This window comes from Rattus norvegicus, chromosome 8 (genome assembly GCF_036323735.1).
Source record: "Rattus norvegicus strain BN/NHsdMcwi chromosome 8, GRCr8, whole genome shotgun sequence".
NCBI lineage: Eukaryota > Metazoa > Chordata > Mammalia > Rodentia > Muridae > Rattus > Rattus norvegicus.
The window spans coordinates 130,197,104-130,220,827 of record NC_086026.1 but is presented as its reverse complement, the minus strand read 5'-3'; the positions used below and the strand labels follow the sequence as shown (position 1 = coordinate 130,220,827).

At 53.9% G+C, this 23,724-nt stretch overlaps 1 protein-coding gene across 3 annotated transcripts in view; it reads right to left on the bottom strand.

Annotated features, from left to right (window-relative positions):
- Positions 1-3,729: 3,729 nt before the first annotated feature.
- Positions 3,730-23,724, bottom strand: part of Vipr1 (vasoactive intestinal peptide receptor 1) — a 35,880-nt gene continuing 15,885 nt past the window's right edge. For 2 of the 3 annotated variants that reach the window (XM_039080844.2, NM_012685.2), the window contains 12 exon segments: positions 23,076-23,181; positions 18,731-18,838; positions 16,616-16,722; positions 15,916-16,022; positions 15,476-15,608; positions 12,210-12,363; positions 11,634-11,694; positions 11,331-11,400; positions 10,946-11,037; positions 8,206-8,335; positions 7,940-7,981; positions 3,730-7,372 (listed from right to left, as the gene is read on the bottom strand). In XM_039080844.2, coding sequence (XP_038936772.1) covers positions 7,181-7,372; positions 7,940-7,981; positions 8,206-8,335; positions 10,946-11,037; positions 11,331-11,400; positions 11,634-11,694; positions 12,210-12,363; positions 15,476-15,608; positions 15,916-16,022; positions 16,616-16,722; positions 18,731-18,838; positions 23,076-23,181 — 1,302 coding nt within the window. In that variant the 3' untranslated portion in view covers positions 3,730-7,180. 3 annotated transcript variants of the gene reach the window in all.

Here is a 23,724-nt window from a genome sequence, read left to right as displayed (position 1 = left end):
TGAACTTTCTCACGGGACCGTCCAGCAGGCCTCACAAAGACCGGAAGCTCACTGTCCTGGAGGTGTGCAAACTGAGGGGTTGGGTGCAAGGGGACCTCAGAACAGGCTGTCTCCATCACACAGACATCTTGTCTCATGGCTGGTATCTGAGGGGACATCTGCTGGTCTCCTTTTGTGTCCATCCTCGGGTGAACCAGCCACCAGCCACAGGAAACAGCCCGTGCCAGCTCCCGTTTGAAGAGTAAATATTAGTCTTTTCAAGAGCTGCCTGTTCTCTGTCACTTGGCACAGAGGATGTTGAGCTTGGGGTAGGGGACCTCTTAGTCTGCACAGACTTGATGGAGTTTGTGTCACTCAGTCACTACTGCAACCAATGGAGGACTTAAGAAAAAACCCACCCCTGCTTCCAGTAGCTACACCTGAGAGACTGCAGAAGACCACCCCAGACCCTAAGCTCTACCTCATCCTGCACCCCGCTCTCCTCAGACACTGTTCAAGCTGCTTATACTCAAGGGGACTGGGAAGTTGGACTTGACCTTGAGGTATGTGGGTCCCAGTTCTGATTTATGTGCCCATGAAATACAGTGCTCATCAGGAAGGGGAAACAGCCTGCCCATGTCTTCCTGTCAGTGCCGAGAGAAGGCCTTGGAAGCAGCCTACCTGACCACGAAGCCCTGACTCCAGCGACTTTCATTTCATCTCTGATTCTCCTCGAGTGTCTCTGTTATCACTCCTGGGGATAGGGTCTCTCGCCCCCATCCCCAGTACCAGCCGCTTTGCACAGGGTGAGCGGCGAGCCAGTGTCATGGCTATCCTTCCTTGCCGTGACTGTATTTGTAATCACACGCCTTTGGGTGTATCTGTGAGGACATTTCCAGAAAGGGTTAACTGAGAAGAGAAAGTCCACGTTCTTTGTGGCTTCCTCTGTCCCATGGACTGGGGTCCCAGGCCGAGTAAAGAGGAGAAAGCAAGCTGGCACCAGCGTCCATCTCTCCGCACGTCACCAGCTGCATCGCACGCGCCCTTCTGTGACTTCTCTGCCATCTTGAACTGTGTCCCCTAACACCATGACACTGCTGAATGTAACACGGTGTGACACAGTCTGAGCTGGGATTCCAAACACTCACCCCTGAAAGCCACTGTCCTTTTCTGTCCCAGGGAAAGGTGGTAAAAGGGGGGCTTCCATCTCCAGAAGATGTGGGGAGATGATGCCATAGAACTGCCAGGAGGGAAGGAGGGGACTCTGACACAGGCGGCCGTGTCTCAAGCATCGTTGAGGCAGCAACCACCAAAGAAGATTATCGCCCCAACTCCCTATGAAACGAGAGCCCCTCCCCCAGCCCTCACCAGCCTTAAGGGACAAAGGAAGCTACAGATTGAATAGGAGAGGATTTGAGTGAAGGTAAGTTTGGTGCACCATGGAAAGCCTAGCTCTTGGGAAGTTAGGCAAAATGATTCAAGGCCAACCTCAGCTGCTTCGTCAGATCCCCTTTCAGAGTTCATAGGGGACATTTTAAGCTGGTGGGTGGAGGCAGCTCAGTTGGTAGTGTTTGCCCCGCATGCCCAAAGCCCTAGGTTTGATTCCCGCCACAGCATAAACAGGGTGTGATGGTGCACACCTGTTACACTAAGCACTCAGGAGGTAGAAGCAGGAAGATCTGAAGTTCAAGGCCAGCCTGGGTTACATAAGCTTCTTTCTCATGCCCACCACTACCCCTTAAAAGGCCAGGAAAGGAATAAATGCCCAACTCCATGAACATCATCCAGCCCACAGGCCCCCAGAGGCAAGGAACCTCCAGAGAGCCATGGGGCATGAGCTATCTGGTGCACGGTAGAGGTCCAATCTAGAAGTTGGGGTAAGACAGCTCATGCCTGGAAATGGTGGGAGGCAAGGTTGGGCTGGTGGGGGTCTGGAGTTGCCCAGAGGAGTTGGGTCAGCCAGAGCCAAAAGAACAGGCTGCAAACCATGGCCACAATCTTGTATAGCAAGGCTAGGGAGTGCCTTCAAAGACCTACTCAGTGCCAGGCTCTTATCTGTCTCCACAGACACCTTACTAGGCTCATGTTCTCCTGCCCACCTCTTCCTTAAGTTCCCACAGCAAGGCCCCTCACCTGGTGCCTTGATGGCCTGACAGGGCCACACCTTGGGCAGCAAGCAAAGACAGTCACGGGCTGACACTTCTTTTCTGCCCCTCAGGCATGCTCTGCCAGTTCCTCAGAACCCAGTTGCCCTGTGGGTAGCCGGCTCCATCAGACATTTACATAGGCCTTCTCCACCTCCAAGCTTCACTCCTGCTTCCTGGTCATAGACATTTCTGGCTTTGCTAAGAAGAATGTGCACTGTGAAGCCACCACACGGATGCATTAGAAGCAGCATCCAGTCTTCCCTCTAGACCCCTCTGTGTTCCTCTGTGTTGCCAGGTGTCGGAGGCTCTAGGAAAGCCTCCCGGATTCGGCACCGTGGATTCTACCAGAGAGAAGCTTCAGTGATGATTGGAAGATCCCAGCAAGGCACAGACAGTTCTTGCTGTAGTATGGTGGCCACTGGCTGGCTCTGGCTGGCCACAGAGCTTTCTTACCATTCTCTCAATAATGAGCAACAGGGAAGGAACTGGTACTGTCCACGAGTCTAGAAACGTGCCCTGACTCCTATTCTCCTACCAGCCCCCCACCATTGACTCTCATTGTGCATAAAATGCCCAGAGCATTGCCCTGCACTGAGCCACGGCTGACTTGGTGCCTTCGGCTCTAGCCTCATGTCCTCATATACCAAGCAGCCCAAGTGAGGCCGGCCAAAGACCGCACATGTCCCCAGAGAGCCACAAAAGGAGACTGAGCTAGACTTTAACAATGAGTCAACTTGCTTTACTATGGAAGCAAGCTGTCCTAGTTTGCTCTCTGTGGTTGTGGTAAAACACTCGCCCAGAGCAACTTAGGAAGGAAAGGGCTTATTTCGTCTGACACTTTAAAATCTATCACTGAGGGAAGCCCAGGCAGGAACTCAGTGGGAATCAGAGGCAGGAACTGAAACGGAGGCCACCGAGGAGTGATGCTCACTGGCTTGGCTTGCTCCCCGCCTCTGCCCAGCTGGCCTCTGTACACAGTCTAGGCCCACCGGCCCAGGGGTGACCACCCACAGTGGGCTAGCTCCTCCTCCATCAAAACGATCAAGGAAACACCCCCACAGACATACATGCTCTCTGATGGAGACACTTGAGGCTCTCTCTTCCCCTGTGTCTCTAGTTTGTGTCAAGTAGAATCCCTCCTCCTGTCACCCTTTATCCCCCCTGTCCTGTGTGGACATTGACGAGGTGACCTCTTGACCTATCCTCCTCATCCTCGTGCTCTGTAAAAGGGAAGTGCCAGATGGACTATCGTTCTGGATAAAGGTGGTCTCCGTCGTCCCTGTGGATGGGCTTCTCGGGGCAGGGAGCTCGGGGCACTGGCAGGCATCTGACAGCACAGAGAGAGCTGAGAAGGAAAGCAGGAACCCTGGGGTCTATGCTGACATGAGCCTGTAGCCCTGGGGCTGTCCTGTTGACATCACCCTGGTCCTTTGTGGAAGGAAACACAGAGGACAGCCCGTAGCTCTTCAGTGCTTATACCACAGTGGCGTCCTGGAACTCAGGGATGCTGAGAATCCTGGACTCACACAAGAGCTAGCTAGGGTGGGCGTTCTGGAGGCAGCTCTGAGGGTGCTAAGTGGGAAAACAAAACAGCAACCCGGGATTCAAGGTAAATAATATTTTAATGCAGTATTTTAAAATATCAAAATTAATGCAAAAATACAGGATAAACAATATGTCAAGACGGAATCAGGATTGCTAACCGGATCAACTCTTTCTGCGTCTCCAGGTACGGCGCAGCCAAATGACCCCATCTTTGACAACGTATAGACTATCTGAGGCACGACCATGGGATTTGGAAAGTTGGGTTCAACACCGGCCTCTACCAGGACTTTCCTTCTCTGTTTTCTGGTTCTCCCATCTGCTTTGTGTGGAGGCTGGGGCATTGCCAAGATGGCCTCCTGACACATCCCTCTGGCCTGCTGCGGTTGCTCTGTCCTTTCCCTGGGAGGCCGAGTCTTCGGGGCCATAGACTCCCGGGGCTATTAATATCTTGGCCATCCCTGCCTAGAGCAGGGTGTTTAATGACTAGCAGCTGTGGCTCCGCCCCTTCCCCTTCCCCCAGAGAGATAAGAGCTGTTCTTGTTCCCACATGGGGGTAGGGAAGCTGGCCACTGCTCATTGAAACAGACCCTGTGTGGCAGCTAGGATGAAGGGGCTGAGTCAGCCTCCTCTCCTGATTGTGTCCAGCACACCCCATGGGGTGCCTGGGGACTTGCCCCAATGCTCACTGTTCCTTCCAAAGGGGCTGCCTCGGTCTTTCCGTTTTCTGTCCCTTTAGGTCATATATCTAAAAGCCTTGGAGGGGCTCTTCTCAGACACCCTGCAGACATAACATTCAGCATGTCCCAAACCAGGCCATTGTCTCACTGACTGACCTCCTCCCTTTCCTGCCCATGGCCTGGCACCCTTTCCAGACCTGGGTCCTTCTCCGAGTTAACCAACCCATTCTCATCTCTCAGCTCCATCTGATAGACATTCTCTGTCTCTACTGGCAAGTACCCCTAACATCGACTCAGCCATACTCGGGTATCCCTGACACTCAACACATTCCCTTGGGACTCCAACACCTCTCCTAGCCCTCAAACACCTCAGTGCCGTTCTGCTAGCAGGTAAACCAGTCTCCTCGGGGCTTCTCTGTGCTCAGACGGTACAGTTCCCTATCCACACCCGCTTCAGTTAACTGAACTTTGCCCTTGGAGGCTATGGGTAGGGGCCAGTTTTAAGGAGCCACCAGGGGCTGGGTTCCATCAGGTTCTTTTGGGTCAAGGCAAGACTCACATGAGGTCAGTGGTTTGATCTGAGGACGTGGTGTGGGGCTAGCCCTAGATATGGCCTACATATCACTTTTGGGAGCTCAAGCCCTGCTTTCTGTGTTGGTTGTCCCCCAGTGTGAGACCTACTTGACAGTATTAAGCCCTAAGGTGGCCAAAGCTGGTATAGTCTTTGAAGTGTCCACCAGGTGGCGATAGAGATGAGTTCTCCGGGCTAGACAGGTACCTGGCAGGGCCAGAAGGACCTGGGTGTTGTCAAAGGACTGGAAGCCCCACGGCTGTCACTAACCTAGGATACCAGCACAAGTTTTCTCAGCTCCTCACCCAAGCCTCTCAGTCTCTCTCTATCCAGGAATGCCCTCCACTGAGCCTCTTACCTCCTAACCTTAGAGCGGTGCCCCAACGCTGTCTTTCCTCTCTTGAACACACTGGTTTTACCCACTTTGTCCTCTTGGCTGGTAACTGCTCCACTTCCAGAGCCCTGTGCCTTACCCCGGTGCCACAACACAGACTGCTGGGGGGGGGGGATCTCGGGCCCATTCACTGCTGAGGGCAGCAGCTTTCAAATGGGGTACTGCAGGCAGATCTGAACCCCTGCTAGCCCATTCTGGCTTCTTCACACCAGCATACACTTCTGGCTTCATCAGCAAGACAACTCCACAAGTTTACACAAGTGTGTTTGCACAAACCCTTGGGAGTGCTCTCTCTCTCTCTTTCTCTCTCTCTCTCTGACCAATGTCACCTGCTTTGCCCCATTGCTGTGTCTACTCCTTTCCCTTAGCCACATGGCCTCTCCTCACTGACTTACACTGGGGAACCTCCACTGACCCGACCCTCTTGGTTGGCCCGTAGACAGCAGCAACCTGGTGGCTGCATATCCTCTTTGCTGTGTTTTCAGGAATGATCGTGAACCCTTGCTGTTTGTGACAGCTCCGTTGGCTGTTTTGATTCGGTCGGAGGCAGCATCTGTCTCCTTCCAGATGGGTTTAGGGGAGAGAGGGTCACAACGGAACCCCTGTTACAATCTCTTCACACTCGAATGTGAATCAAAGGCTCTTGGGATAAGTCCTCCCATGGAAGTAGGTGGCTCCTGCCTGTCCGAGGAGTGAAGGGTGGTAGCTTTAGTGGGTCACCTCTCACCACTGCAGAGGTGACACAGCTTCTCAGGAGAAGCAGGAGACCCACAGTGGCCAGGGGAACTAAGCCTGTCAGAGCCAACGTTTATTGTCGTACAAGCCTGGTGCAGCTCTGCAGGGGCCTGCTGACAACTGCTTGGATTAGAAGCCGTGTTGAATTAAGGGTGGAGGAGGACTTAAGATGCCTTGACCCCTGGGCTTTTATGTCAGCCACATAATCACGCTCCAAGGCAGCAAGAACTGGGGACTGTGGGGCAATAGCATCTGTGGTAGTACAACCCCAAGAGAATCCAGCAGATCATACTATGTAAAAAGGTAGTCTTTACGTTCGCACTAGCCACGGGAAAGGATACCCACTCTCACCGAGACCCAGGTGTCACTACCAGTGATGTTAGGGTGACCTCAGGATCAAGGGGCCTGTGTGTTCATGCCTCTGACCCTTGCAGCAGTGGTTGGCGTGTGTAGATGAGCGCCCAGAGCAGGCAGCTCGATATTGCTTTGGTTGTACATAAGGCTAGTGGGACTGGTCCTATTTGTTGGACAAAGTCACTTGGTGAGCACTGACTGGGGTTGTCTTCTCCCTCCCCAGAGGTAGGTCCCTGAGCTCCCAGGTCTGAGGATACACTGGGACAATTCCATCCTGAGAGAGGACCACAACACAGCTGCGATCCCCAAACTGAAACTCCAGGTCATAACCATCTGCCTGAGGTAGAAGAACTCACCCACCCAGAAGAGCTGGCAGATAAACGCAGGGAGGGGGCTGCATCCTCAGAGAGGAGTCTCAATGGCAACGCTTAACCCAAAGCGACACGAGCGTCCCAGTGGATTCTAGGCACCACAGGGCGGGCGGAACCTTCTGCCCCGCGAGTTCCAAAGCTTTGAGGGCAAGCGGTTGCTTTCCAGGTGTATGCAGATTTTGTGCGCATGACTGGCAGAATGGCCTTGGGAGGTGGAGTCTGATGCTGGATCCTCCTACCATCCTCCAAGGTTAGAGCTCCCCGCTCTCCAGCTAGCATAGACCCGGTCCTGGCTGCGGCAAAGGAGTGTGTCCCTATGAAAAGCTGGAGCCAACGGTGTCGCTACAGACCTCTGCTCCAGGGGCCGTTGTGGAGAGGGTGTGAAGGGGCCTGGCGGCCTCTGGCGGTCAGACCAGGGAGACCTCCGCTTGGAAGCTGGAGGAGCGGCGTGCGCTCGGGCTGACGCGGGTCAGCATGGATACCTGCGTGCTGCATGTGGCGCCGTTGCTGCCTCCCCACGGATGCTGGGATTTGGAGCTCCAGCCCAGGACGCCCTGCAGATGCCAACGCCGCCACTTCCGCCGCAGCTCCGCCTGCACCTAGGGGCGGGAAGGATACTCAGCCTCCAGTGTAGCATAGTTAAACGGGCCCTAACTTAAATTGAGAAGCCTGGATGTTATCTTGGGAGGCTTGGGACTGGGCTGGGAGCCAGAGAGTCAACTCAGGATCTTGGAGAGAGGGAAGGGAAGCAGAAGGTCACAAAATACAGTATAGGGAGGCAGAGGGGTGCTGCCTGGGGAGTGTACCCCAATTCTTCATCCAGGCACCCACGTGAGTGTATACTTGTGGCAGCAACTGCGCATTCCTTCGATGTCTTACCCCCCAGTTTAGCCCACACCCATTTAGCTGGAGTTATTCTTCACCTCTGATATGCATAGGATCCCCTCCCCTAAAACCACCCAGGGCTTGTAAAAGTGCAGGCTTTAAGTCCTCAGGACCTTGGAGCAATCAGGGTGCGTTTTAAAGTGAGATTGCAGGAAACTAGGGTGCTGCAGTCTGAGAACCACCCTGGAGAGAGACAAGCTTTTTAACCATCTTTGCCCGCCAGGATCCCGTCAAGGTTTGTAGACTCTGAGCCTGCCCACCAAGATCTGGGAGATACTCACCTCACCATTGAGGAAGCAGTAGAGGATGGCCACCACGAAACCCTGAGGAGGAAGAGGACAGCAGAGGTGAGGCCAAGGGACTGCGGGCACTCCCAGCCCCACCCAGCCCACCCTGCTTCCCCAGAGCCCTTTACTCCTCCCCACCCCCTGCTTAAGGAAAGCACTGAGCCCAAAGGGAGTGCTTATCCAGAACTTAGGACAAGGAAAAGACCAGAATTCAGAGCCTATGGCAGCCCCAGGTGAATTCCTCAGACCCACATTCATACCTGGAAAGAGCCCACGACAAGTTCGAAGACCATTTTCACCTGGGCCTTGAAGTTGTCGGGGAAGAAGGCAAACATGACATAGTGAATTCCAAACAGGGGGATGAGCAGAAGCGTGGACTTGGCCAGCCTCCTGGGGATAGGGAGAGAGAGAGGGGGTGGGTGGGTATGGAGAGCCACACCTGTAGATGGGTGTGGGCAAACCAAATGCTGATAGTGACCGGACCCTGTGAGGATGAAGAGTGGCTTCCTACCTCCATGGCATGGCCACGTTTACTGCTGCCCCTTGTCTGTCAATGTTCCTACTCTCCTGCCCCCACCTCCTTGCACATAAGAGGATTAAACTCCCTTCTTTCTCCCCCTTATGGAGGAAGGCCACTGAGGATTGTGTTATGTAAGACTTAGGAAGTCAGACTTCCCCGTCCATCCCCCTCCTCCTGGTCTGTGTCCCCAGCTGAAGAGTGAGGCAATGTCACCCTTCAGGGATGCCATCTCCTCAGAAGTGCTGTGGATGTCTCCACGGAACTAGCTCCTAGAAATAGAGTCTTCCCAGCTCCAGGGATGGCCACATGTGCCCAGTGTGCAGGAGGGCTCAGAGGGCTCCATGTTATGCCTGCTCCTAAGGTTAGTACGTGCAGACGTATGGCTCCTGCTCTCTGCTGGGCCCTGTCTCTGGGAGTTACCACTTTTCCTGAAACTGCATCCCTCCGGCATCTCACAGCAGCACACAGAGTCCTGCTCTGAAAGACCAGCTTGTCTTTCTGTTGCCCTGGTACGAGAGGGACCAGCATTCCCTCCAAGCACTATGTCCCTCAACAGACCTCATAGCTGGTGCAGGCAGTGAGGACCATAGTTTCCTGATTCCCTGGCAGAGAATAGGTCAGGGTAGATTGTGGTTGTGTTTGTCCCCGGCTCTCCTGCCTTGGTCCTGAAATCCCGCCCCACGCAGGTGCACCCTAGCCCTCCCCTCCTTCTTGGGCCTGGCTCCCAGCTACACCTCTTTGGCCATGAACCCATCCCATACTCAGAGGCTGACAGATGGAGGCTTTCTTTAAATGGAGAGTGGGAACTGACAGCCCCTCCTTGGGGATGGCCAGCTCCAGCTCCCCCTTCTGTCTATGACAGCTGTTCCTTTCCATATCACCCACACAGACCTGGCCACCACCAGTTTGGGTTCTGTCCCCCAGACTCTAGCCCACTGTAGCTGGACTTCTGGGAAACAAGGTGGCTGAGGTAAAGGACACCAGCATGTGAGGGACCGGAGTGCTGCCTCTCAGCAGCGGGCAAGCCCCACACATCTCCTTCTGGAACAGAGAAGGATGTTCTGCCCACGCAGCCTGCTGGGGACAGAATGCTGTCACACCAGGAATGGGAGGAAGCGTCAGCCTCGGGCCCGACAGTCACAGGGTTTCAGAACAGAATCCCAAATCCAGCAGCTCGTGACTCTCTAGTGGGGTGTCTTCCAGCCACAGCTTAGACTCCCCTAACAGAGGCCAGTTTAAGAGCATCTAGGATCCCAGGACTGGATGGCCCTGGTGGGATTGCCAGGTTTATCTGGCCCGCATGATGGGTTTATTCTCCATTGCCACAGTGAGCACGAAGGCTCTACAGCCTTTGCCTGGGTACCCTTGTCATGTTTTGTGTTTCCTTCACTTGCCCGCAAACTCTGATTTCCATGGAAACTTGCTGGTTCTCCCAGCGCCCAGCACAGGGAACAGCACCCCTCCTTTCTCCATGCAATGAATTATGGCCCTCACGATGGTTAATATCAACCATCAATTTGACAGGACTTAGAATCACCGAGGAGACAAACCTCTGGGCACGTCTGAGAGGGGATTTCTGGATGGGGTTGAGGTGGGAAGACCCACCCTGACTATTTATTGGTAACACCATTCCATGGGCTGGGGGCCCAGACTGAGTAAAAAGAAAAAAGTGAGTTGAGTGCCGGCGTTCATCTCTCCCTCAAGACTGGATGTAGGGTGATTAGCTGTTTTATGTTTCTGAAGCCATGTATCTGCCACGACGGATGGTAGCACTAGAACGTGCTTTGATTGCTTCCTTTTTTTTTTTTTTTTTTTTTTTTTTTTTTGCTGGGGACCGAACCCAGGGCCTTTCGGTTGCTAGGCAAGCGCTCTACCACTGAGCTAAATCCCCAACCCCCTTTGATTGCTTCCTTATATTGACTGTCAGGCACTTTGTTACAACAACAGGAAAGAAAAACTTCCTCTCTTCCCCCCCCATAGTGGTGTACCCCAACCTTGGAGGGTGAGGAAGTGCGCATCTGTCTTTTGTACGGCTGGGAGCTTTGTACTAGGGGATCCTGGACACGGGCTGAGGCCTGGAGACCTCTCAGCCTGCACCCAGCATGATCTCTGCAAGGACGATTATCAGATTATCATCACTGGTGGGTACTGAATGTGGCTGCCTCCGTGTGGAATGGGGTCTCCTAGGAGCATCACCTGCTGGGCATCTATTGAATCTCCTCTACCAGGGACAGGTCAGACCAAGCACAGCGTGCGAGAGCCAGGCACAGGGTTCCCATTCCCTTCTGGCTCTCTGGGGCAGCGCTTTGAACTTGAAGGACATGGAGTGTCAGGATAGCAGATGTAGGTTCAGAGGGCCCGGTGATGGGCAGGGGAGGCTGAGTCTGTGGGTAAGTGTAAGGGTGTGAGGTGATGTGTAGGGGGTGATCTGAGGACCCAGGATGGAGGCTCGGAGCTCAGGTGCTGGGGCCCACACTTACGAATATGGGCTGCTATCATTCTTCCCAATGTCGGGTGGCCGTAGTTTCTGAACCAGGATCCGGATGATGCAGATAAACAGGACGAAGTTCACCTGTTGAATGAGGGACTCCCAGTGTAGGTCACTTAGAGAGAGGAAGCTGGGGAGGGTTGTCTTCTCCTCCGTTGCTCTGCCACCCCTCCATAGAACCTCTTGGCAGCTCCTCCCTTAGAGGCAAATCATCTGGGATTCTCTTTTGCATCCCCAGGGATCCGCCCTCCGACTTATCTGCTCTAGAGGGAGAGCTGGGAGCACGGGTGGGTGAGGGAAACCTGAGGTTCCTTTCTGACCGAAACCCTCCTTTCCTGTGTGTTCTGAGGTGGCTCAGTGGTGAGAAGAGGGCTTACCAGGATGGAGAGGAGGATGGGGGCCTTTATGATCCACCACAGGGAGGAGTTGATGATGGTGTCCCAGCACCTGAACGTGGAGGTGGGGTAAGGAGTCCTCAGCCTGAGGGTCGCCCGTCCCCAGGCGCCTTTGGCTCTGCCCCCAAGCCCAGAATCTGCTACTCCCGTGCCTTCCTCCACCCTCTTACTTTGGGCTTGATGCTTTGGTCTGTCTACCTGCCAAACCTTGGCGGCAGCATCAGACCCAGGGACTCTGACCCCAGATGACAGCAGCCAGAGGGAAGAGATGGGACATCGGCTCACCCGAAATCCTCAAAATATATCCTGACGACCGTCCATATGGTGATGAACACACTGGGCACTCCTGTCGGGGGCCAAGGGAGAAAGGAAGAGAAGGGAACGGACGGGGGCAGGAACACAGGGCGAGGGTTCGGAGGAGGAACCAAAGACAGGGGCAGGGAAGATAGGGAGAGGGTTCGGAGGAGGAGACAAAGAGAGGGAGAGAGAAAAAAGGGTGGACACTTAGGGCTTCTACCTACAGTGTGCACATTGTTCATGCTATAAAGACTCTCTAAGAGTTAGCGGCGCCATATGCCTTAGGGTCTGTGACCACTTAGACTGGGTTTTTTTTCTTTTATGATCTTTAACCCCTTATAGGTTGACAGGGTCCCTCTGTGTCAGCATCAGAAAGGGGGAACAGGTGTTTTTGTTCAGGTGCTGCGCCACGGAGCAGCCGCAGGAGGTTGGGAGGGGCCCCAGGGTCACACGTTCTGGGGTCATTCGTGAGTGTTAGCGGAGAAGCTCATAACCAGGCTAGGGTTGTACCCTCCCACCTCCTAGGGAGCTTCCCCCAGCCTCGCCCCCTCCCTGGTACCATACCCCAGCCGATGAGAATGTACCCCCAGAAGTACTTCCGCTCGGAGAAGAAGGAGACGGCCAGCAGGGTGTATAGGTAGAGGCCCTCTACCAGCAGCCAGAAGAAGTTGGCCATGACACAATACTGGAAGAAAACCACCGCTGCCTTGCACCCCACCTGTGGGGAGGAGCAGAGGGAGGTTCAGGGGTGGCAGGTCCCTCACTGCCCAACCTCTGGTTGTGGTGGGGTGGGGCGAGCAAACACAGTTGTGCCCAGAAACTTGGCCACTGTTAGTTCCCAGTTAGACTCCCGAAACGCATACAGTGGGCGTCCCTGTGATCCTGACTTTACATCCCAGGCCCTCTGGCTGAGCTGGTAACTTAAGTTATTGTCAGTGTGTCTTCTGTATGTCTTCTGGCTACGGATCCCTGTGTCTCTGGGCATGTCCAATCCTCAGCTTGTGGCTGGCTACATGTAGCTGAGAATAGCCGTGGATGCAGTCCAACACAAAATGGTAAGCTTGTTTTAAAATGTTAGCTTTTTTTTTTGGGTCATATTTTTGGTAACCGCGTTTTGAGGTTCTCCAGCACGAACTCGACCGGTAACAATGTGGTGTCACTGGTAACAACGGGGTGTCACCGTGTCAAAGCTGAGGACACGGGTTGAGGATTTAGCTCAGTGGTAGAGTGCTTGCCTAGCAAGAGCAAGGCCATGGGTTCGGTCTCCAGCTCCAAAAAAAAAAAAAAAAAAAAAAAAAAAAAAAAAAAAAAAAAAAGAAAAGAAAAGAAAAAAAAAAAAAGCTGAGGACACACTTCTTGGCTGCCTACCCACCTGCCCCACTTATCAGACATCTGTCCGGGTTTTCAGTCAATCTCACACTGTTAACCAGGCTGATCTAGAACTCACTACATAGCTGCCTTCCAACTCACAGTTACACTGCAGCCTTCTGCATCTGGGGTTATAGGCATGAGCTACCAAGCCTGACCATTTATCTGTGTATTGACCTCCCCTCTCATGACAGCTTGGTCATCCATTTACTGCCTAGGCATCCATTCATCAACTGTGTCTGCTCATCCATCAACCGCCCACTCACTTAAGCCGTCTCTCCACCCACTTACCTAAGCTGTCTCCACATCCACTCACTTAGGCTGTCTCTCCACTCACCCACATAGCTGTCTCCACACCCACTCACTTAGGCTGGCTCTCCACTCACCCACAAGCACCCATTTTTTTCCCATTCATCTGTCTGTCCACTTTTGAGCCAGCCCAGGACTCACACAGCCCTGCCTAGGTAACCACCTCCTTGCTCCCTCCAAAGGCCCTGCCTTCATTCTTCTCTCCATATTGTTCTCCACTCACTCACTGCTCCCTGACCATAAGGTGTGGGTTGAGGCTTTGGAGTGTGGGTGGGGGTGGTGGCAGAGACAGTGTGGAGAAAGCTGAACCGGTGTGCTGGCTAGTTTCTTGTCAACTCGACACAAGCTGGTGTCTGTCTGGAAGAGGAAACCTCAATTGATAATGTCCTCACCAGTCTGGCCCATGAGAAAAGCTGCAGGCCCTTTTCTGGATTGATGACTGCTGGGGAGTGGGGAGGGCTCAGCTCACCATGGTGGTGCCACCCCCAGGCAGGTATAAGAAGGCAGACTCTGGGCAAGCCGTGAGGAGCAAACCAGTAGGTAGCATTCTGCCACGGCCTCTACTTCTGTTCCTGCCTCCCGGTTCCTGCCCTGACTTCCCTGGATGAAGGACTGTGAGCTGCGTGATGAAATGACCCTTTCCTCCTCGTGGTGTTTATCACAGTGGCAGAAAACTAAGCGAGGGGGAGGGGCTCCTCCTTCTGGGGGCCGTAGGTACTGGTAAAGATTGGCCCAGGCAGGTGAGGACAGCAGGAAATCCAAGTGCCGTGGAGTGGGTGATCAGGGGTTCCGAGTGGTCCAGTTGACATGACCTGAATGAAGGTCTCTTCACAGAAACACTCATTCCACAGCTTCCAGATGCCCTCTTAGGCAACGTTTATTTTCCATCCCCCTACACACAGAATCTGGGCTGCCTCCCCTCTCCGAAGCCTTTGTCTGCAAGGCATTCTCATAGAGCAGCCTTTCTCTCCTGCCTCTGATCGGAAAGTCCTCTTCTGGGTCACACTCCAGTCTCTCCTGACGCAGGCCAGCCCCATGAGCTTTTACAAGCTCCCTGGGAGTTTCAGGCCTCTCTCTGGTCTGCTCTTGGCTCCAGCTTGTGGAGTCAACCCTGGGCTTCTCTCCCCACTTGAGATCCCATCATCCTGGGAATCCCACTACTGATCTGGAAGCTTACTCAGAGGCTAAGCGTCCTTAGAACACAGCACAGGAGTCCCACTTCAAGCCGTGTCCTAGCGTGACGTCCTTTGAGTTCCCTAGAGACTATGGTGGTTAATATTGTCAACTTGACAGAAGCTGGTACACCCAGGGCATGCCTGAGAGGGAGTTCTTAGATTTGGTTAATTAGGAGGTGGCCAGCACTGTCCCACGGGCTGGGGACCTGGACTGAATAGAAAGGAGAAAAAGAACTGAACTCCAGGATTCATCTCTCTCTGTGGGTACCATGAGCGCTGCCTCACCGCTCCTGCCTCCATGCCTTCCCCACCACGTTGGGCTGCAGCAAGCACCATGAACCAAACAAAACCTCTTCCAGGTGTCTTATTGCAGCATTGAAAAAAAAATAACAAAACAGAGACAGACTCTCCGGTGCCTGGCAACTTTCCTCCTAGGGCCTCTGAGCTCCTGACCCTAGGAAAGCCCAGGACGGGGCAGAGGGATGCAGGCAGCAAGAGCAGGCAGGGAAGGACAACGGTGTGAGGAGCGACATCTTGGCTGTGGGGAACAGAAGGCTGAGCTGCGAGGAACGTGGGCAGGACGTAATACAGATGGTGGGGAAACTGAGGCAGGGAGTGGCCTGAAGTCAGCTCAGAAACTCGTGGTGAGGCTGGATGGAGGCTCTGGGCATGGACTATGAGGAACCCACTTGCATTTCTGACTAACAAACATAGGAACCCCGAAGAGGCACAGAAACCTGAAAGGGGGGGTGGAATTTGACAAGTCTCTCTGTCCTTAAGGAGGGGAGGGAGGGGAGAGGGGAGGAGGAGGGGAGGGGGAGGAAAGGGAGGAGAGGGGGGAGAGAAGGGGGATGGGAGGGGGAAGGGGAGGGAGGGGAGGGGGAGGGGAGGGGAGGGGGAGGAGGAGGTGAGGGAGGAAGAGAAGGATGAGGAGCAGAAGAATAAAGAGGAAGTGTGTGGGGTCAGATGGGTCCTCACCGAGGCCTCAGAGCAGTGGTCTATCTCCCCGCTGTTGAAGAGGGCCATGTCCTTGATGAAGACGGCAGTGGCCCTCAGGATGAAGGACATGAAGAGATGCATGTGGATGTAGTTTCGGGTACAGTGCAGCTTCCTGCAAGGGGCAGGTACATCTGGGATGCAGAGGAGCCTTGGACCACCCCATCCTGGCTGGCATGGTGGTGGGAGGAGGTGTGGCCTCCAGGTTACAGGCCCCACCTCCAAGGTGACACATGCCAAGTCCCCAACCTCCTGTACATCCAGAGTGTTTTGGCAGGCTCTACCTCTGGTGCCCAATATACAGGAAAGGGGACAAAGAGTGTTCCAGAGGCCACATCTTGGCCACCTGCTGTTGGAGTTGGGATGGCTGGCCTAGCAGAGGCAAGGGCATAGACTGTGAACTGCCTGGGACCAGGCCTCACCTGAACAGGCTCAAGATAGCCATGGCAACCAGGAGGCTGGCAAGGGACAAGCTGTAGCCGATGGTGTAGCCGGTCTTCACGGTATTGTAGAACTTGGTCTGTTGCTGCTGCAGGGAGGCAGGCAAGGATCGTGGGTAGGAGTCAGGGTGGGGGGGGGACTCAAAACTGGGGCTGTAGATGGGGATGGGCCAGCTTTATGCCGTGCCCGCTGCCCCTGCCTAATGTAAGGAAGCTGTGCTCAGGACTCCCAAGAGCAGCTGAGTGGCACTCACCAAGCCCTGGGTTTCACGGACAAATGGACCCTGTGCCCAGAGGGTGACAGGAGGTGAATGGATTCTTCTTTCTGCCGTGCGTTATGGATATCCGCACGGGAAAGAGTGGAGACCTCACAACTCCCACTTGTCAATCACTCATGTTTCAAAGTAGAATTTTGAGAGAGTCTCCGTGTATAGCCCAGGCTAGCCTCAAACTCATCTTCTTCCCCAGCTTCCCAAGTGCTGGGATAACAGATGTAGAGAGGTGAACCAGCTTGGGGGAATCTATTTCAGTCTTGGCTTCTCCGGGGCTAGCCACCCTTGGGTGTGACCCACATGAAAAGCCCTGTGTGTACCCTGTTGGAGGAGCCAGGGGTTGGGTCTTGGGAGATGTGAACTGGAGGAGGGCGGACCCCAGGATTTACAGAGGCACAAGAACCCCTCACCTCATCCAGACTCGATGCCCTGTCATTCAGGCCGCAGGCAATGTGGTAGGGGCCTGGTTCCAGTTGTGACCAGCCCTCTTCAGTGCAGCTACGGCTGATGTTATAACCTGGAAGCGGGCAACAGAGTGAAGAGACACTGAGTCTAGAGCCAGGAGGCAGACCAGAGCTGAGTCTTGTTCTGTCCATGGTGCTGCCGGGCTTCCGCTCCATGACCCTTGAGGTGAGAAGCTCTTGCAGGGGGCTGCTGAGGCCCTGCTGTCCAGATGACAGACTCAGCAGATGTCTCTGCAACTCCACTTTGCAAAACAGATTTGGCTCCTTTATTTTATTTTATTTTTTTTAGCTCAAATGCAGAGGCAGAAAGACTCTGGTCTGTGTACATAGTCACCACCTGTCCAGCACCAACTGAAGGCACAGACTGATGAGCAACTTAGTCATGCAAACAGAAAGGTATCACGCTCCACACTTGTCAGGGAACATTAGGAACATGTGGGCCTGTGGATTTATTAACTCCATGTCAGAAGAGCCAGGCAAGAGATTATCAAACACACCAGACCAATGAAGGGTGCAAAACTCCCTCCCCTGAACCCCGTAAAGAGCCGGATGCCTAACTCTACAATGGCCCCGCTGACCTGTCATCTGACCCAGTGTATACGTTGGGGACAGAGAATGCCGCTCAGCATGGCCCACTCAAGTTCCTATCTATCCATCTGCCCATTCATCCACTTGTCTGTCTGTCCATCCATCTGTACCTGGTCCTATGTCCTGCTTCAATGGTTCCTCTGCCAGACTGATGCTGTCTGGGCTCCGTACCTCCAGTAGCCTGACAACTGGGATCCTTATTCACTCATCTAACCACAGGGTTTTCTTTTCGCATCTGTCTGCTCTGCCTTTAATGGTAGTCTCTGTCTTGAGAACACGGGAATTGCAGATGCACCCCAAGTGTCTGTATTTGCAAGGATCTGACCTCCAGGGTCCCCATACATGCACAGCAAGAGTTTTACCCGTGGATCCCTCTTCCCAGGATTCCTGCAGGCATCTTATCCGGCCACAGTAGAATATTTCCCTCTTACCCTCTGACTTTTATCTCCCATAGGAAACTAGACTCTTTGTATGTGGGGGTGGGGAGTGCTTTCAGGAGAGATGCTTTCCTCAGCCCTGTCTCCCCAAAGCACAGGAGTGGGGGTGGGCATCAACCTTATCCACTCTTGCAAAGGACCCTCTTGAAATGGAAGGCCAACTCTTTCATTCATGCTCTCTCCATATTTCCAGTCACATGCCCTAGTCTCCCGTTTCTCTCCATCAGCTTCAGAGCTGGACCCATGGAGTACATCCCGGCTGCAAGGCTGCTCACTTCACAAGGTCATCTGGTCATTGGGTACTGAGGGCTCAGATCTCCATACTCAGATACACTCTGGGTCAAGAGGGGCTATGGAAGAGCTAGCTTGCTCACATCCCCTCAGGTCCTCGTGTCAGAGAGCGACAGGGGCTGCCCCACCTCTTCCTTCCTCCCAGGAACTCTGCCCATTTATTGTACATTTGTTTACTGTCTCACTTAAAGGTGTCTCTAGCTAACACTGGGGTCCCCAGGGGCAGGTGGGTGGCTGTTTCCAATGTCCCTTCCCACTGTTTCTGTAGTGGAGCTTGGTATGATGGAAGCCACCACGTTCATACTGACTGAATGTGGCTTTGAGGTCCCCCTTTGCCTTACGTGTGAATGTTTGATCAAACAGAACACGACAAGGTGTGTAAGCAAAGCTGTGTGACGGTTGCCCGGGGCCCCAAAGGTCATCTGTTCCGGGCCTCGGCAGATTGAGTCACAACCAAGACAACAAGAACATGGGAACCATAACTCAATCAGACCTGCCCGTCAATCAGTTATCAATTGCTGAGCAAATATTTAGTGAGCCCTTCCCACATGCTTATCTCTATGTGAAGAGCTAATCAAATCCCACAACTCTTCTCCAGACTCAATGCCATTCTTGGCCACGATGCCCCCGGTTTTCTCTAGCCCCTCAGACAGCTTTCCCACTTCCCTAAGTGGCAACACACCCCCGACCCTTGTCCCCAGCTGGCCCCATGCACAGCTTCTGGCCTTCAGCCCAGGGCTCTTACCATGAATGGGGGCAAACAGCTGAAAGATGAGGGGGCAGTCCAGGACTACCGCCTGGCCCCTCGGGGTTGTCGGCCAGCAGGTGAGGTTGTCCCACATCTTGCTGCAGCCTGTGGGGTGAAGGCAGAGGGCACGTGACACCAAGTGAGCATAGTGAGGACTCTCTTCCTCCTCCTTTCCTTAGAGGGGCTCTTGTCTGAGTGAAGGCCATGCCCGCTCAGGATGCACAGGTCTTATGTTGACGGGAAGGAAAGAACGTCCTCTCTCCATCAGCGATAGAACTTCCCTACATGGCATCATTTATTTATGTGTAGCCCAGGCTGGCCCTGAGGGAGACCTTGAACTTCTGGTCCTCCTGTCTGTATCTCTTGAGTGCTATCGAGATCATAGGTGTGCACCACAATGCCTAGTTTATACGGTGCCGGGGATTCAGCCCAGGACTTGTTACACAGACTAACTGCCAACTGAGCTACATGCCCATTTGATGGACAAGCAGCAGATCTGCCAGGCAGGGAGCCTAGCTGGTTCTGCCCCATGGGAAACTGTCTCTCAGGCTGGATGAGCTACTGAGCCCTTGCATGGGTGTCAGTCTTTTTGAATGGCAAGAGCTGAGGCTCTGGCATCCAAATCCTCAGAGCAGTGGCTTTAGTTCTGCAGAGCGTTCCGGGGAAAGCAGTGAGGGAGAAAAGGGAACACAGCCTGCCCTTCACTTTGTTCCGAACTTTAACGGGAGTCGGTTGAAGTTTCGGAAGCCGTGTCACCTGCTGCCGTGCCTGTGGTCTCTGAGTCAGAGACGAGCACGGTTTAGACTTCAGTCTGTGTTTATAGCTCCCTCTCGTTCGCAGAGCTTGTATTTATAGGCACAACCTTCAGACTGTCCCCTCTTATCTTTGACTGCCATCACGCCTGCACATGCACACAGCATTTGATTATAAATCGCTTCCTTTGATAGAGCGCCGTGCATGTTTTCCAGAAGCAAAATGCGCGGCCTTCATTTTTTTTTTTTTTTTTTTTTACGGTTTGTAAGAAAACAGACATTAAGATTTCAAAAACCTTATATTACCAAATTACAGGCAACATTTTCAAGCAGTTCAGCCTGCGGTTTGAACCTGCCTTCTCCACACAAACAAGGCTATTAATCCACACTCAACAAAAAAGCAAGCGCCATCCCAAGAGGCTCTGTTAGAGACTGTCACTGTTTCAAAACACCAGTGTGCGCCATCTGAGTCTTGTTTTATAATAGGGAAGGCAGCGCTGGAGACGCTTGCCGTAGGATTCCGGGTACAGTAGAGCGTACTGCTGGCAGTTGGCTCTTCCAGCACTGCAGTCTGGCCGTGACTGAAGGTTTATTAGGGTTTGAGACTGGCGGGTGAGGATGCCAAGGGTGTCTCCAGCTGTTCTAAAACAACGTGGGGGCCCCTGTGGTGTGGTGACTTCCGCAGACCCTTCTCTTGAGGACGTTTAGTCTCTTTGCACGCTGCCAGCCCTACAGCTTTGCTCAGGAAACCCAACCCCAGAGTCAAAGTCGATGCTAGCTGGGCCAAGCCCAGACCAGCCCAGGTCCGAAGGTTCACAAGTTCTCAAGAAGGGGGCCTGGGAAGAGGAGGTGAAGGAATGCACACACTTGGGGGAAAAGCAGGACTCTCAGTGCCTCAGTCATGTGGCAGCCAAGGAAGGGAGTGGGGTGGGAGGGGGAGGGCCTTCCAGGTGCTACAGCGGTCAGGTGTTACCTGCACCCAAGGCTAACAAAGTCACACAGAGAGCAGCCTCTCTTCCGGTGCTTCCCCTCCCCCCACCCATGTTAACATTTCCCCTCAGTCTCTCCTGACACTCACTCTCTCTCTCTCTCTCTCTCTCTCTCTCTCTCTCTCTCTCTCTCTCTCTCCCTCCCTCCCTCCCTCCCTCCTTCCCTCCCTCGAAGTTTGCTTTGGCTCCTAGGAAGACTTACAGAATCCCCTTAGGCTGGGCATCTGCCTACGATCTTAATGACCTGTTTCAATTAACATCAGTAAGCCCTAGCTTTGGAATGTCGCAACATTGTTTCAGCCTCTAAATCAGTAGTTTATGTAACCAGTCCATTTCACAGATGAGGAAACGGAGGCAATGTGGCAGGATGAGGTGTGGCAAGTCTCTCGCCTATTCACACATTCCTCTCCTGGTTTGCAGGGCTTGGTAGCATTTCTCTGGGAATTTGGCTGCCGCTGGACTTTATGTACCCTTGATGACAGTGCCGGGCACACCCTGTTTTGCAGGCCAGCTATTGTGTCTGGGTCTCTGCCAGGCCTCGGGCTTTCAGGGTTGCCAGCCTGAGCTGGAGGGTGTGTGTGTGTGTGTGTGTGTGTGTGTGTGTGTGTGTGTGTGTGTGTGTTATGTATATGTGTGGTGTTGTGTGGTGGTGGTGGTGGTGGTGGTGGTGGTGGTGGTGGTGGTGGTGTGTGTGTGTGTCTGTCCGAGGATGGTGGGTCCTGGGTCCTGTGCTCAGCTCAACCAGAGGTGAGAAAGAATAGAAGAGACTGAGCCATGCCCATGGGAAGGCTGCATTTGTCCTCAATTGAGTGCAGCACAGCCAATGGCATGCTGTGAACTGGTACTGGGCCCAGGTCAGCAAGCAGGCAGAGAACTGAGGAAAAGAAGCCCATGGGGTGCAGGCTGGGAGGCTCCTTGCAGGGGGAAACCTCAGGGCTGGTTTGCTGGGGCAGCTGGGCTGGGATGCCATGTGGAGGAAAGACAGTGATTCGAATGTTTAGTTTCTAGAAATGACTGTGTCTGGGAGATTTCCCCACTCAGGGCTAAGACCCCAATAGGAAAACCCAACTGAGATAGGGGATGGAGAGTCAGGCAGGCACAGAGGTCCCAGTAAGTCAATTTTATAGAATCTCCTGTACATAATGACACACACTCACATGTGCTCTCAGGCATACTGAGCCCAGGCATCCATGCAAATCTGCATGCACGAGCACAGGGAGGCTACCACGTGGGTAGACGGAGTGACACAAATGCACAGACGGAACACACACTGGTGCACCCACGCACGGACAGGCAGGGACAGCGCACACCTGTCATATCCAGGTTTAAACAGATACAGACCTCTGTCTTACAGAGACACTCAGGCAGGCAGAGAGATAGACTCCGGAAGGCCAGGGCCCAGCCTCAGCCAGACTTGGGCCAGGGGTGCCCACCTGCACCCATGTGAACGTAGGTGTGCGAGAGCCTCAGCAGCATCAGGGCTGACACAGTTTGCACACCTAGGCCTGCCCTCTTCCAGGCCCTGGTCTGGTTGCTGTGTATGAGGCACTGGCACTTCACAGGTACCCTGTGCCAGCAGTGACCTCATTGGGATCATGACTGTGGCCAGTCCCCACCCTGGGGATCAGTTTGGAGAGAAGCTGCAATGGGGCCCAGGGTCTGGAGACGGAGCTTCTTGGGCTTTGCCCATGATCTCGAGGCCTGCTGAGGCCAGTCTTCAGCCTGGCAGTAAGCAGGTCTAGTCAGCCGCTGACCCAGACTTCAGTCTCAGGGTCACAGGAGTTAGGGGCCATCCTGCCATAAAGAGTGGCTGAGGCCAGGCCCATCTGTGAGACTATGTACCTGCATCCTCTCAGGTCTGTGCACCAGGGTTAAGGAGGGACCCAAAAAGATTACATAACAACTTCAGGGTGCTGTTGGGAGCCAGGAACCAGCAAGCTGGACAGGTGCGCCCTGCTCCCATTATATAACTGTAAGCCCAGTCTGGGGAGATGACCTGGAAGGGAGGCCCAGCTGCCTAACTGTCTCTGCCCCACCATGCTAACTCTCTCCCAATACAGTGAGCCTTGAGCCTCTCATTCTTCTAGCCCCTCTGCTTCCCTAGACCGGACAGCTTTTCAAACTTGCTCAACCCTGAGTAACCAAGCCAAGCAGACAGAGCTCTCTCCGATTTATCCTGATGGGCTGCTGCGTGGTATGGCCAGTTGGTCTCTTCTAAGCTCTAGGTAAGTCAGGGGTTGAGAGAGTTGATTTGGGGTGCCCCCATGGTGGGTGTGGATGGAGCTCACAGAAGCCACCAGTCTCATCATGGAAAGCCTCTACCATTGAGTACCCTCTGTTTTCCTCCTTGGGTAGCCCAGCAGCCAGGGCTGGACCCTTAAAGGCAGTTCCCAGATAAGAGCTGGGAAATCTCCAGATGTGGATGGGGTCAGGAAAGTATGGTGACCTTGTAGCCCTTCTGCTGGGTCTGAGGCCCAGAGCTCTGGGGTATGACCTGTGCCCTTGATCCCCATCTGACTGACTATTGTGGTAACCTCATGCTTTGGACGGGGCTGGTGACATGGGGGAACCTGGGACTCCTCCGCTCACACACAGACTCACCTGTGGTTTCATTCTCCAGCTGGGCCTCCTCCAGGCACTGCTGACGCTGTATCTCAATCAACTGCAGGTACTCACACTCGTGCTGCGGGCTGGCTGCCTGGCTGCCCTGAGGACAAAGCAGACAGAAGGTGTCAGCCTCAGCTACGGACCTGAGGAGCAGGGGGCCAAGCTGGGCCAACCAAGGTGGAACCAGCGCTCAGCCTTGGGGGGGATCTGAGTTCCACACCAAATGTCCACTCTGGCTAAGATCATCACCCTAGCCTCATACTGAACCCCAGCCCCAACCCAGTCTATACCCATCCTAGGCCCAGATGAACTCTTATCCCAGGTTCTAATTTATACCCTACAAAAGCCCCAGACTGAGCATCACCCCAAACCCATACTGAACCTCAACCTCAGCCCTAAACAGCACCTCCATCCCAACGCGTGTGCCCCAAACATTCTCACCGAACCCCAGCTTTTGCCTTGAGAACCCTCTCAGAACTCTTGGCTCCCAAACAGGGCTGCTACTGTAAAGATTCTGACCCTGGAAAGAGCTTTTCCCCAGAGTCTTGAGTTGATCCCTAGGCTCTGTTGCTCTGGCCCTGCATGGGTGGGTCCTTGCTAGCGATTCTGTTATAGGACGTTGGATACCAGCCTCCGGCTCCTG